The 14,802-nt window shown below is 51.5% G+C and overlaps 1 protein-coding gene across 5 annotated transcripts in view; it reads right to left on the bottom strand.

The window, feature by feature from the left end:
- Nucleotides 1–4,599: 4,599 nt before the first annotated feature.
- Nucleotides 4,600–14,802, bottom strand: part of XPO7 (exportin 7) — a 70,347-nt gene continuing 60,144 nt past the window's right edge. For 2 of the 5 annotated variants that reach the window (XM_086865718.1, XM_086865721.1), the window contains 4 exons: nucleotides 14,526–14,686; nucleotides 11,185–11,283; nucleotides 9,994–10,121; nucleotides 4,600–5,644 (listed from right to left, as the gene is read on the bottom strand). In XM_086865718.1, the coding sequence (XP_086721844.1) occupies nucleotides 5,551–5,644; nucleotides 9,994–10,121; nucleotides 11,185–11,283; nucleotides 14,526–14,686 (482 nt within the window). In that variant the 3' untranslated portion in view covers nucleotides 4,600–5,550. Of the gene's footprint in view, nucleotides 5,645–6,885; nucleotides 7,037–7,159; nucleotides 7,323–7,457; nucleotides 7,681–9,993; nucleotides 10,122–11,184; nucleotides 11,284–14,525; nucleotides 14,687–14,802 lie in introns of those variants that run through there. The other 3 variants (XM_086865720.1, XM_086865719.1, XM_086865717.1) reach the window with 3 other exon arrangements.

Raw genomic sequence — 14,802 nt, 5'->3', positions numbered from 1 at the left:
TTTGGGGCTCTCAGGATGGATTTTGGGGGGAATTTGGGGGCTCTCAGGTGATTCCAGGATGGATTCTGGGGCTCCAGGATGGATTTTGGGGTGAATTTTGGGGCTCTCAGATGACTCCAGGATGAATTTTGGGATGAATTTCAGGGCTCCAAGATGAATTTTGGGGCTCCAGGATGGATTTTGGGCTCCAGGATGGATTTTGGGGTGAATTTGGGGGCTCTCAGGTGACTCCAGGATGGATTTTGGGGTGAATTTTGGGGCTCTCAGATGACTCCAGGATGGATTTTGGGGCTCCAGGATGAATTTTGGGGCTCTAGGATGGATTTTGGGGTGAATTTGGGGGCTCTCAGATGACTCCAGGATGAATTTTGGGGCTCCAGGATGAATTTTGGGGCTCTAGGATGGATTCTGGGCTCCAGGATGTATTTTGGGATGAATTTCAGGGCTCCAGGATGGATTTTGGGGCTCCAGGATGGATTTTGGGGTGAATTTCAGGGCTCCAGGATGGATTTTGGGCAACAGGATGGATTTTGGGGTGAATTTTGGGGCTCTCAGGTGACTCCAGGATGGATTTTGGGGCTCCAGGATGAATTTTGGGCTCCAGGATGGATTTTGGGGTGAATTTTGGGGCTCTCAGGTGACTCCAGGATGGATTTTGGGGTGAATTTGGGGGCTCTCAGGTGACTCCAGGATGGATTTTGGGATGAATTTCAGGGCTCCAGGATGGATTTTGGGCTCCAGGATGGATTTTGGGGTGAATTTGGGGGCTCTCAGGTGACTCCAGGATGGATTTTGGGGTGAATTTGGTGGCTCTGGGGTGACTCCAGGATGGATTCTGGGGCTCCAGGATGAATTTTGGGGCTCCAGGATGGATTTTGGGGCTCCAGGATGGATTTTGGGGTGAATTTGGGGGCTCTCAGGTGACTCCAGGATGGATTTTGGGGCTCCAGGATGGGTTTTGGGCTCCAGGATGGATTTTGGGGTGAATTTTGGGGCTCTCAGGTGACTCCAGGATGGATTTTGGGCTCCAGGATGAATTTTGGGGCTCCAGGATGAATTTTGGGGCTCCAGGATGTATTTTGGGCTCCAGGATGGATTTAGGGGTGAATTTTGGTGCTCTCAGGTGAATTTTGGGGCTCTCAGGGAACTCCAGGATGTATTTTGGGATGAATTTCAGGGCTCCAGGATGGATTTTGGGGTGAATTTTGGGGCTCCAGGATGGATTTTGGGGTGAATTTGGGGGCTCTCAGGTGACTCCAGGATGGATTTTGGGCTCCAGGATGAATTTTGGGGCCCCAGGATGAATTCTGGGGCTCCAGGATGAATTTTGGGCTCCAGGATGGATTTTGGGGTGAATTTGGGGGCTCTCAGGTGACTCCAGGATGGATTTTGGGGTGAATTTTGGGGCTCTCAGGTGACTCCAGGATGGATTTTGGGGTGAATTTTGGGGCTCTCAGGTGACTCCAGGATGAATTTTGGGGCTCGAGGATGGATTTTGGGGTGAATTTCAGAGCTCCAGGATGGATTTTGGGGCCCCAGGATGGATTTTGGGGCTCTAGGATGGATTCTGGGCTCCAGGATGGATTTTGGGATGAATTTCAGGGCTCCAGGATGGATTTTGGGGTGAATTTTGGGGCTCTCAGGTGACTCCAGGATGGATTTTGGGCTCCAGGATGGATTTTGGGGTGAATTTTGGGGCTCTCAGGTGACTCCAGGATGGATTTTGGGGTGAATTTTGGGGCTCTCAGGTGACTCCAGGATGAATTTTGGGGCTCGAGGATGGATTTTGGGGTGAATTTCAGAGCTCCAGGATGGATTTTGGGGCCCCAGGATGGATTTTGGGGCTCTAGGATGGATTCTGGGCTCCAGGATGGATTTTGGGATGAATTTCAGGGCTCCAGGATGGATTTTGGGGTGAATTTTGGGGCTCTCAGGTGACTCCAGGATGGATTTTGGGCTCCAGGATGGATTTTGGGGTGAATTTTGGGGCTCTCAGGTGACTCCAGGATGAATTTTGGGGCTCGAGGATGGATTTTGGGGTGAATTTCAGAGCTCCAGGATGGATTTTGGGCTCCAGGATGGATTTTGGGGTGAATTTCAGGGCTCCAGGATGGATTTTGGGCTCCAGGATGAATTTTGGGGCTGCAGGATGGATTTTGGGGTGAATTTGGGGGCTCTCAGGTGACTCCAGGATGGATTTTGGGGTGAATTTGGGGGCTCTCAGATGACTCCAGGATGGATTTTGGGGTGAATTTTGGGGCTCTCAGGTGACTCCAGGATGAATTTTGGGGCTCGAGGATGGATTTTGGGGTGAATTTCAGAGCTCCAGGATGGATTTTGGGCTCCAGGATGGATTTTGGGGTGAATTTGGGGGCTCTCAGGTGACTCCAGGATGGATTTTGGGGCCCCAGGATGAATTCTGGGGCTCCAGGATGGATTTTGGGCTGCAGGATGGATTTTGGGGTGAATTTGGGGGCTCTCAGGTGACTCCAGGATGGATTTTGGGGTGAATTTTGGGGCTCTCAGGTGACTCCAGGATGGATTTTGGGCTCCAGGATGGATTTTGGGGTGAATTTCAGGGCTCCAGGATGGATTTTGGGCTCCAGGATGGATTTTTGGGTGAATTTGGGGGCTCTCAGGTGACTCCAGGATGGATTTTGGGGGCTCTCAGGTGACTCCAGGATGGATTTTGGGGCCCCAGGATGAATTCTGGGGCTCTAGGATGGATTTTGGGCTCCAGGATGGATTTTGGGGTGAATTTGGGGGCTCTCAGATGACTCCAGGATGAATTTTGGGGCTCCAGGATGAATTTTGGGCTCCAGGATGGATTTTGGGGTGAATTTGGGGGCTCTCAGATGACTCCAGGATGGATTTTGGGGTGAATTTGGGGGCTCTCAGGTGACTCCAGGATGGATTTTGTGGCTCCAGGATGGATTTTGGGGCTCCAGGATGAATTTTGGGGCTCCAGGATGGATTTTGGGGTGAATTTTGGGGCTCTCAGATGACTCCAGGATGGATTTTGGGGTGAATTTTGGGGCTCTTAGGTGAATTTTGGGGCTCTCAGGGAACTCCAGGATGGATTTTGGGATGAATTTCAGGGCTCCAGGATGGATTTTGGGCTCCAGGATGGATTTTGGGGTGAATTTGGGGGCTCTGGGGTGACTCCAGGATGGATTTTGGGGTGAATTTGGGGGCTCTCGGGCGCAGCAGAGCCGGCGGAGTAGAAACCACGGAGTTTTATTTGCAGTCACGATGCTTTTACACGGATTGCAGCAAACACCCGACACCAACCAGCGCCTGCCGACGGGAAAGGAGCCCACACACACCAGCAGGGAGAGAAAAACCCAAACCCAGCACGGGAACCTCCGGAACAGCGCCGGAACCGGCACGGAAAAACGGGAAACGGGGAAAAATGGGGGGAAAAAAAGGGGGAAAAAGGGGAAAAATGTGGGGGAAAATGTGGGGAAAAGGGAAGAAAATAAAGGGAGAAAAGGAAAAAAAATAAGAGGGAAAAAAGTTGAAGGAAAAGGGGGAAAAAGATAAAAAGGGGGGGAAATGAAAAAAAAATAAGGGGGGAAAAAAAGGAAAATATAAGGGGGAAAAAAAGAAAAAAAGGGAAAAAGGAAAAAATGGGGAAAGAAAAGGGGAAAAAGGGAAAAGAAGGAAAAAAAAGAAGAAAAAAGGGGAAAAAGGAAAAAAGAAAAAGGGAAAAGAAGAAAAAAAAGGGAGAAAAAAGGGGGAAAAAAAGGAAAAATAAAAAGGGAAAAAAGAAAAGAAAAAAGGGAAAAGAAGGAAAAAAAAGGGAGAAAAAAGGGGGAAAAGAAGGAAAAATAAAAGGGGAAAAAAGAAAAGAAAAAAGGGAAAGAAAGGAAAAAAAAGGAGATAAATGCAAAAAAAAGGGAGATAAAGGAAAAAAATGGGGTAAAGAAAAAAAAAGGGGAAAAGAAAAAAGGGAAAAAAGAGAAAAAGGAAAAAAAAAGAACAAAATAAGGGGGAAAAATAAGGGGAAAAAAGGAAAATAAAGGGGAAAAATAAAAAAAGGGAAGAATAAAGAAAAGGGAAAAAAAGAAAATAAAAAGGAAAAAAAAGGGAAAAAAGGAAAATAAAGGAAGACAAGGAAATTAGAAATAAAAACGAGGAAAGGAAAAAAAAATGGAGAAAAAAAGGAAAATAAAAAAAAGGAAAATAACGGAAAAAATTTTTTAAAAAAAGGAAAAATGTAGAATTCCAAAAGTCAAATTCCAAAAGCAAATCCCAAGAGAGTGGGGGAAGAGAAGGAAGGGCTGAGAGGTTTTGGGGAGAGCTGAGCAGGAGGATGCACACGAGTAGCAGCAACGAGAGTGGGGAAATCCAAGAGTTTCCCTCGGATCCATCCGTATCCCAAAAAAAAAACCGGGAATAAAAAGGAGGGGAAGGAGGGGATGGGAGCCACGAGCAAAGCACGAAAGGAGGGGATCACGTCATGGCTTTGAGTTCCCGACAACCAGGGCTGGGAAATGATCATTTCTCAGAGGGGCTTAATAAGAAAAAATATACATTTGGAATTTTACAACGCTTTTTTTTTTTTTTTTTTTGGGGTTTTTGTGTTTTTTTGCTGTGTTTTTTTTTTTAAATTTTTTTTAATTATTATTTATTATTATTATTATTATTAATTTTTTTTTTTTTTTTGTGGTTTTTATTTTTTTTTAAGCGTTTGTTTGAGTTTTCGCTTCTCTCTCTCTCTCTCTCTCTCTTTAATAATCTCTGCACTTTCACACCCCCTCGCCCAGTAAAGCTTCAGGCCACGCTTTCCTCACTCACATTCATCATCCTCACACCAGGACTCTGTAAAAATTTCAATCACACTTTGTATTTTTTTTTTTTTTTGTATTTTTATCCTTTTGTCTTTTTTTTTTATCTTCATTTTTCGTGGGTTTTTTTATGATTTTTTTTGTAATTTTTTTGTGATTTTTTTTTTTCCCCCACCTTTTATTTTTTTTGTCTTTTTTTAAAATTTTTTTTGTCTTTTTTTTGTCTGTTTTTTAATCTATTTTTTTTGTCTATTTTTTCTTTTTTTTTTGTTTTTTACCCTTTTTATCTTTTTTTTTATCTTTTCCCATCTTTTTTCATCTTTTTTTTTTATCCTTTTTTTTAAAATATTTTTATTTTTTTTTTTTGATAATTTTTTTTTAACCTCATTTTTCTGAAACTCAATATAAACCTCGCTCCAAAACGTTATGAAAAAATGTACATGTTATTTTTTTTCCATTTTTTTTTTTCTTCTGCTTTTGTTTTTTTTTTTTGTTTTTTGTTTTTTTTTTTCCATATTTTTATACAAGGCAGGCTTTTCCCGACGCGGCGCCACCAAAAAAAAAAAAATAAAACAAAACAAAACAAAACAACAAAAAAAAACCCCAAAAAAACCCCCCAAAAATAAAAATAAAAATAATAAAACCTCGGAATTCCTGCACCTGGATCGTGCCATTCCCGTGGGAAAACGCCTGCCCAGGTGAGCCCGGCCTGGCTGAGGAGGAGGAGGAGGAAGAGGAGGAGGAGGAAGGCTCGGAGCTGTCAGCTCATCATGTCGTTGCTGTTGACGCCGTAGCTCGAGTTCTTCATGGAGTCATTGACTTCCCGCCGGAACGCCGAGAGGTTCTGCGTGAACCTGGGGGAGAGAGAGAGGTTCCGGAATGTTCTGAGGGGTTCTGGGAGATTCCATGGGATTCTGGGGGGTTCCAGGGAGATTCCATGGGATTCTGGGGGGTTCCAGGGAGTTCTGGAGGGTTCTGAGGAGGTTCTAGGCAGGGTTCAGGAGGTTCTGGAGGGTCCTGAGGAGGTTCCATGGGATTCCAAGGGGTTCTGGAGGATTCAGGGGGTTCTGAGGAGGTTCTAGGGGGGGTTCAGGAGGTTCTGGAGGGTTCTGAGGAGGTTCCATGGGATTCCAAGGGGTTCTGGGAGGATTCTGAAGGGTTCCTGGGAGATTCCATGGGATTCAAGGGGATTCTGGAGGGTTCTGAGGAGGTTCTAGGGGGGGTTCAGGGGGGTTCTAGGGGAGCTCGAGTTCTTCATGGAGTCATTGACTTCCTGCCAGAACGCCGAGAGGTTCTGCGTGAACCTGGGGGAGAGAGGTTCCGGAACGTTCTGAGGGGTTCTGGGAGATTCCATGGGATTCTGGGGGGATTCCTGGGAGATTCCATGGGATTCTGGGGGGGTTCCAGGGAGATTCCATGGGATTCTGGGGGGTTCCAGGGAGATTCCATGGGATTCTGGGGGGGTTCCAAGGAGTTCTGGAGGGTTCTGAGGAGGTTCTAGGGGGGGTTCAGGAGGTTCTGGAGGGTTCTGAGGAGGTTCCATGGGATTCCAAGGGGTTCTGGAGGATTCAGGGGGTTCTGAGGAGGTTCTAGGGGGGGTTCAGGGGGGTTCTAGGGGAGCTCGAGTTCTTCATGGAGTCATTGACTTCCTGCCAGAACGCCGAGAGGTTCTGCGTGAACCTGGGGGAGAGAGGTTCCAGAACGTTCTGAGGGGTTCTGGGAGATTCCATGGGATTCTGGGGGGATTCCTGGGAGATTCCATGGGATTCTGGGGGGGTTCCAGGGAGATTCCATGGGATTCTGGGGGGGTTCCTGGGAGATTCCATGGGATTCTGGGGGGGTTCCAGGGAGTTCTGGAGGGTTCTGAGGAGGTTCTAGGGGGGGTTCTGGGGGGTTCTGGAGGGTTCTGAGGAGGTTCCATGGGATTATGGGGGGTTCCAGGGAGTTCTGGAGGGTTCTGAGGAGGTTCCATGGGATTCTGGGGGGGTTCCAGGGAGTTCTGGAGGGTTCTGAGGAGGTTCTAGGCAGGGTTCAGGAGGTTCTGGAGGGTTCTGAGGAGGTTCCATGGGATTCCAAGGGGTTCTGGGAGGATTCTGAAGGGTTCCTGGGAGATTCCATGGGATTCAAGGGGGTTCTGGAGGGTTCTGAGGAGGTTCTAGGGGGGGTTCAGGGGGGTTCTAGGGGAGCTCGAGTTCTTCATGGAGTCATTGACTTCCCGCCGGAACGCCGAGAGGTTCTGCGTGAACCTGGGGGAGAGAGAGAGGTTCCGGAACGTTCTGAGGGATTCTGGGAGATTCCATGGGATTCTGGGGGGGTTCTGGGAGATTCCATGGGATTCTAGGGGGTTCTGGGAGATTCCATGGGATTCTGGGGGGGTTCCAGGGAGATTCCATGGGATTCTGGGGGGGTTCCAGGGAGTTCTGGAGGGTTCTGAGGAGGTTCTAGGGGGGGTTCAGGGGGGTTCTAGGGGAGCTCGAGTTCTTCATGGAGTCGTTGACTTCCCGCCGGAATGCCGAGAGGTTCTGCGTGAACCTGGGCGGGGAGAGAGGTTCCGGAGGGTTCTGAGGGATTCTGGGGGGGTTCCAAGTGGGTTCTGAGGAGGTTCTGTGGGGGTTCTGAAGGATTCCATGGGATTCCAGGGGGTTCTGGGGAGTTCTGAAGGGTTCCATGAAATTCTGGGAGGTTCTGGGAGATTCTGGGGGAGTTCTAGGGGGTATTCCAGGGGGTTCTGAAGGGTTCTGGAGGATTCCATGGGATTCCAAGGGGTTCTGGGGGTTTCTGGGGGGATTCTGGAGGGTTCTGAGGAGGTTCTGGGGGCGTTCTGGGGGAGCTCGAGTTCTTCACGGAGTCATGGACTTCCCACCAGAACACTGAGAGGTTCTGCGTGAACCTGGGCGGGGAGAGAGGTTCCAGAGGGTTCTGAACGGTTCTGGGGGGTTCCACGGGATTCCAGGGAGATTCCATGGGATTCCAAGGGGTTCTGGGGGTGTTCCAGGGGGTATTCCAGGGGTTTCTGGAGGGTTCTGAGGAGGTTCCGGGTGGTTCCAGGGGATTCCACCCGAAGCTCGGCGCTGGCGCCGCAGCGAGGCCGGGGATCCGGCGCCTCCGTGAAGGGCTTGGATCCCACCGGAATGGGGAGAGCCAGGGTTTATCCAGGGTTTATCCATGAATGAATTTAGGATTTTTCCAGGATTTATCCAGGATGAATCCAGGAATTCCCACCTGGGTGGGTGGGGAAGGGCTGGGACGGAATTCCCAGAGGAAAATCCCTGGTTTGTCCATGGCTGCTTCCATGGAAGGGCCCCACAGCTCTGGGTGGGAATTCCAGTCCCTCCTCACCCAAACCCTTCCGTGAGCCCATCTTTGAATCCGTGAAGGAATCCCGTGGGAATTCTCAGACTGAAATGGGGATTTTGGGAAGGAATTCCAGGCTGGGAGGGGCTGGGAAGGAATTCCCAGAGGAAAATCTGCGGCTGGAAGTGGGGCAGGCCAGGCTGGATCCCCGGCACGGCAGGAATGCTTCACCTCCCTCCCCACCCAAATCATCCCTGGGCTGATCCCATTCCTGAATTCCCGAATTCCCAAATTCCTGTCCATGTTCCCAAATTCCTGCCTGAGTTCCCAAATTCCTGCCCATGTTCCCAAATTCCTGCCCATGTTCCCAAATTCCCGCCCACGTTCCCAAATTCCTGTCTGAGTTCCCAAATTCCTGCCCATGTTCCCAAATTCCCGCCCACGTTCCCAAATTCCTGTCTGAGTTCCCAAATTCCTGCCCATGTTCCCAAATTCCTGCGCGTGTTCCCAAATTCCTGCGCGTGTTCCCAAATTCCTGCCCACGTTCCCAAATTCCCGTGAGCGTTCCTGAATTCCCGAATTCCCAAATTCCTGTGAGCATTCCTGAGTTCCTGCACGTGTTCCCAAATTCCCGCCCGAGTTCCCAAATTCCTGAGCACATTCCTGCGTTCCTGAGTTCCTGCCTGCATTCCCAAATTCCCGCGTGCAGTTCCAAGTTCCTGCATTCCCAAACTCCTGCATTCCCAAATTCCCGCGTGCAGTCCCAAGTTCCTGCATTCCCAAACTCCTGCATTCCCAAATTCCCACGTGCAGTTCCAAGTTCCTGCATTCCCAAACTCCTGCATTCCCGAATTCCTGAGTTTCCAAATTCCCCGAGTTTCCACGTTCCCACATTCCCACATTCCTGAATTCGTATTTCCGAATTCCCTCATTCCCACATTCCCGAATTCCCATGTTCCCGCATTCCCAATGCATTCCCACATTCCCTCATTCCCACATTCCTATTGCATTCCTGCTGCATTCCCACTGCGTTCATTCCTGCTGCATTCCCACATTCCCACATTCCTATTGCATTCCTGCTGCATTCCCACTGCGTTCATTCCTGCTGCATTCCCACATTCCCGCTGTGTTCGTTCCCACTGCATTCCCACATTCCCTCATTCCTTCGTTCCCTCATTCCCACTGCATTCCCAATGCATTCCAGCTGTGTTCATTCCTACATTCCTGCTGTGTTCCCTCATTCCCGCTGCATTCCCACATTCCCCCTGTGTTCATTCCCACGTTCCCTCCTTCCTGCTGCATTCCCACATTCCCACTGCATTCCCACATTCCCCGTGTTCATTCCCACTGCATTCCCACTGCATTCCCACTGCATTCCCACATTCCCTGTGTTCATTCCCACTGCATTCCCACTGCATTCCCACATTCCCACTGTGTTCATTCCCACGTTCCCAATGCATTCCCACTGCATTCCCACATTCCCCGTGTTCATTCCCATGTTCCCACTGCATTCCCACTGCATTCCCACTGCATTCCCACTGCATTCCCGCATTCCTGCTGTGTTTATTCGCTCATTCCCGCTGTGTTCATTCCTACATTCCTGCTGTGTTCATTCCCTCATTCCCTCATTCCCGCTGCGATCCCTCATTCCCACATTCCCGCTGTGTTCATTCCCACATTCCCGCTGTGTTCATTCCCTCATTCCCACTGCATTCCCACATTCCCGCTGTGTTCATTCCCACATTCCCGCTGTGTTCATTCCCTCATTCCCACTGCATTCCCACATTCCCGCTGTGTTCATTCCCACATTCCCGCTGTGTTCATTCCCACATTCCCGCTGTGTTCATTCCCTCATTCCCTCATTCCCGCTGCGTTCCCTCCTTCCCTCACTCCCCGTTTCCCGGCTGACCTGTCGCGGTTCTTGGTGAGCAGGTTGCGCTCGATGCCCTCCATGAGGTTCTCGAAGCAGAGGTGCATGGCCTGCTGCTTCTCCGGGGGCTGGCTGTTCACGATGCTGTTCCGCAGGTCCGAGAAGTACTGCCAACACACGGAGCCGTTCCGGAGCCGCTCCCGCGGGATTCGGGATTGGGCACGGAGCAATCCCAACCCCCACCCCCACCCCGCGGGGGATGAGGAGGGAACATCCCGGGCTTTGGGTTTTGGGTGATGGAGCTGGGATTGAGCAGCTCCGAGGGGCTTTCCTGGCTCAGGGATCATCCTGGAATCATTCCAGAGATCATCCTGGGATCATCCTGGGATCATTGTAGGGATCATCCAGGGATCATCCTGGGATCATCCAGGGATCATCCTGGAATCATTCCAGGGATCATCCTGGGATCATCCTGGGATCATTGTAGGGATCATCCCGGGATCATTCTGGAATCATTCCTGGGATCATTGTAGGGATCATCCCGGGATCATCCTGGAATCATTCCTGGGATCATTCCAGGGATCATCCCGGGATCATCCTGGAATCATTCCAGAGATCATCCTGGGATCATCCTGGGATCATTGTAGGGATCATCCCGGGATCATTCTGGAATCATTCCTGGGATCATTGTAGGGATCATCCTGGGATCATCCTGGGAACATTCCAGGGACCAGCCTAGCCATGGGATCATCCCAGGATCATCCCGGCTGAGGGATCATTCCAAGGATCATTCTGGCCATGGGATCACCCCAAGGATCATCCTGGCCGTGGATTCACTCCAAGAAGTTTTCTTGGCCATGGGACCATTCCAAGGATCATCCTGCACATGGGATCATCCCAGGATCATCTTGGCCATGTGACTGCTCCAAGGAGTTTTCCTGGCCATGGGATCACCCCAAGGAGTTTTCCTCGCCATGGGATCACCCCAAGGAGTTTTCCTGGCCATGGGATCACCCCAAGGAGTTTTCCTCGCCATGGGATCACCCCAAGGAGTTTTCCTGGCCATGGGATCACCCCAAGGAGTTTTCCTCGCCATGGGATCACCCCAAGGAGTTTTCCTGGCCATGGGATCACCCCAAGGATCATCCTGGCCATGGGATCACCCCAAGGCTTTTTGGGATCGCTCTCCAGCCTGCCCCAGGCGGATCTCCGGGATGGATCCGTCCGTACCTTCTCGTTGAGGAGGATGAGGCCGAGCAGGGGCCGGGACATGGACCACTGGTTCCTGCAGTCCTCGAAGATGATGATGTTCAGCACCGTGGAGAGCATCTGCACGGGCAGCCAGGGGTTAATGCAGCGCCTCGATCTCATGGATCCCAGCCCACAGATCCCCTCCTGATCCTATGGATCCCACAGATCCCTGCCCATGGATCCCAGCCCATGGATCCCAGCCCATGGATCCCCTCCTGATCCTATGGATCCCACAGATCCCTGCCCATGGATCCCCTCCTGATCCTATGGATCCCACAGATCCCTGCCCATGGATCCCTGCCCATGGATCCCATCCCATGGATCCCATGGATCCCAGCCCATGGATCCCATCCCGATCCCATGGATCCCATCCCATGGATCCCATGGATCCCATCCCACAGATCCCTGCCTGATTCCATGGATCCCAGCCCATGGATCCCATCCTGATCCCATGGATCCCAGCCCATGGATCCCATCCTGATTCCATGGATCCCAGCCCGTGGATCCCATCCTGATCCCATGGATCCCAGCCCAGCCCGTGGATCCCAGCCCAAATCCCAAATCCCAATTACCATCCCGATCCCATAAATCCCATCCCATAAACCCCAATCCCACCCCTGGGAGCTGGGAATCTCCTGGAGGCTCCGAGCGCTGGCAAGGAGGGAATTCCGGGCCTTTGGGTGCCCAGGGGCCTTTTGGGGCTCCCCTGGGGAATTTTGGGGCTCCCCTGGGGAATTTTGGTGCCCCTGAGGTCCTTCTGGAGCCCCTCAGGAGTTTTTTGGGCCCCTCAGGTGAATTCTGGAGCCCCTGAGGAGTTTTTGGAGTCTTGAGGAATTTTGGGCCCCAAAGAAGGATTTTGGGGTCCCAAATGAGGATTTTGGGCCCCCCAGGAGTTTTTTGGGGCACACCTGCTGGATCATCTTGAGGTGCTGCTGCATGATGTGCAGGGACCTGAGGAGTTTTTGGGGCCCCTGAGGACTTTTTGGGGCCCCTGAGGAGTTTTTGGGGCCCCTGAGGAGTTTCTGGACACCCCAGAAGTTTTTGGAGGTCCTCAGGTGAATTCTGGACTCCCCTGATGAGTTTTTTGGTGACCTGAGGAGTTTTGGGGCTCCAGAGGAGAATTTTGGGCCCCAGAGGAGGATTTTTGGAGCCCCTGAGTTTTTGGGCCCCAAAGGAGGATTTTGGTCCCCCCTGAGAAGGATTTTTGGAGCCCCTGAGGAGTTTTTGGGGCCCCTGAGGTGTTTTTGGAGCCCCTGAGGAGTTTTTGGGGCCCCTGAGGTGTTTTTGGAGCCCCTGAGGAGTTTTTGGAGCCCCTGAGGTGTTTTTGGAGCCCCTGAGGAGTTTTTGGGCCCCAAAGGAGGATTTTCGGGGCTCCCAGGAGTTTTTTGGGGTGCACCTGCTGGATCATCTTGGGGTGCCGCTGCATGATGTGCAAGGACCCCTGAGAAGTTTTTGGGGCCCCTGAAGTGATTCTGGAGCCCCTGAGGAGTTTTTTGGAGTCCTGAGGAGTTTCTGGGCACCAAAGGAGGAGTTTTGGAGTCCCTGAGGAGTTTTTTGGGCCCCAAAGGAGGATTTTTAGGCCCCAAATGAGGATTTTGTGCCCCAAAGGAGGATTTTGGGCCCCCCAGGAGTATTTTGGGCCCCAAAGGAGGATTTTTGCAGCCCCTGAGGAGTTTTTGGGCCCCAAAGGAGGATTTTCGGGGCTCCCAGGAGTTTTTTGGGGTGCACCTGCTGGATCATCTTGGGGTGCTGCTGCATGATGTGCAAGGACCCTTGAGAAGTTTTTGGGGCCCCTGAAGTGATTCTGGAGCCTCTGAGGAGTTTTTTGGAGTCCTGAGGAGTTTCTGGGCACCAAAGGAGGATTTTGGGCCCCCCAGGAGTATTTTGGGCCCCAAAGGAGGATTTTGGGCCCCAAAGGAGGATTTTTGCAGCCCCTGAGGAGTTTTTTGGGCCCCAAAGGAGGATTCTGGGCTCCCCTGAGGAGTTTTTGGGCCCCTGAGGAGTTTTTTGGGCCCCAAAGGAGGATTTTTGCAGCCCCTGAGGAGTTTTTGGGCCCCTGAGGAGTTTTTTGGGCCCCAAAGGAGGATTTTTAGGCCCCAAATGAGGATTTTGGGCCCCCCAGGAGTTTTTTGGGCCCCAAAGGAGGACTTTGTGCCCCAAAGGAGGATTTTTGCAGCCCCTGAGGAGTTTTTTGGGCCCCAAAGGAGGATTCTGGGCTCCCCTGAGGAGTTTTTGGGCCCCAGAGGAGTTTTTTGGGCCCAAAGGAAGATTTTTAGGCCCCAAATGAGGATTTTGTGCCCCCCAGGAGTTTTTTGGGCCCCAAAGGAGGACTTTGTGCCCCAAAGGAGGATTTTTGCAGCCCCTGAGGAGTTTTTTGGGCCCCAAAGGAGGATTCTGGGCTCCCCTGAGGAGTTTTTGGGCCCCTAAGGAGTTTTTTGGGCCCCAAAGGAGGATTTTTAGGCCCCAAATGAGGATTTTGGGCCCCCCAGGAGTTTTTTGGGCCCCAAAGGAGGACTTTGTGCCCCAAAGGAGGATTTTTGCAGCCCCTGAGGAGTTTTTTGGGCCCCAAAGGAGGATTCTGGGCTCCCCTGAGGAGTTTTTGGGCCCCTGAGTTTTTTGGGCCCCAAAGGAGGATTTTTAGGCCCCAAATGAGGATTTTGTGCCCCCCAGGAGTTTTTTGGGCCCCAAAGAAGGACTTTGTGCCCCAAAGGAGGATTTTTGCAGCCCCTGAGGAGTTTTTTGAGCCCCAAAGGAGGATTCTGGGCTCCCCTGAGGAGTTCTTGCAGCCCCTGAGGAGTTTTTGGGCCCCTGAGGAGTTTTTTGGGCCCCAAAGGAGGATTCTGGACTCCCCTGAGGAGTTTTTGGGCCCCTGAGGAGTTTTTTGGGCCCCAAAGGAGGATTTTTAGGCCCCAAATGGGGATTTTGTGCCCCAAAGGAGGATTTTGGGCCCCCCAGGAGTATTTTGGGCCCCAAAGGAGTATTTTGGGCCCCAAAGGAGGACTTTGTGCCCCAAAGGAGGATTTTTGCAGCCCCTGAGGAGTTTTTTGGGCCCCAAAGGAGGATTCTGGGCTCCCCTGAGGAGTTTTTGGGCCCCTGAGGAGTTTTTTGGGCCCCAAAGGAGGATTTTTAGGCCCCAAATGAGGATTTTGGGCCCCCCAGGAGTTTTTTGGGCCCCAAAGGAGGATTCTGGGCTCCCCTGAGGAGTTTTTGGGCCCCTGAGGAGTTTTTTGGGCCCCAAAGGAGGATTCTGGGCTCCCCTGAGGAGTTTTTTGGGCCCCTGAGGAGTTTTTTGGGCCCCCCAGGAGTGTTTTGGGGCGCACCTGCTGGATCATCTCGGGGTGCTGCTGCATGATGTGCAGGAAGCGGTCGCTCTCCTGGGCCAGCGGTGTCGATCTCTTCTTGGTGCTGCGCGAGAGCTGCTTGAACAGGTAGGTGACGATGTGGTCCAGGCAGGAGCAGCAGCCCGTGCACACCATGGTGTCTGCGGGCACGGACACGCGTCGGGAGCGGGAATGGGGAAACGGGGGAAAACGGGGGGAAAACGGGGGTTTGGGGAAAAATAAATGGGAAAAATGGGGGTTTGGGGGGAAAAAATGG

Source organism: Cyanistes caeruleus, chromosome 29, assembly GCF_971803275.1.
Source record: "Cyanistes caeruleus chromosome 29, bCyaCae1.hap1.1, whole genome shotgun sequence".
NCBI classification, from domain to species: Eukaryota; Metazoa; Chordata; class Aves; order Passeriformes; family Paridae; genus Cyanistes; species Cyanistes caeruleus.
This window is presented reverse-complemented; position numbering and strand designations above follow the sequence as displayed.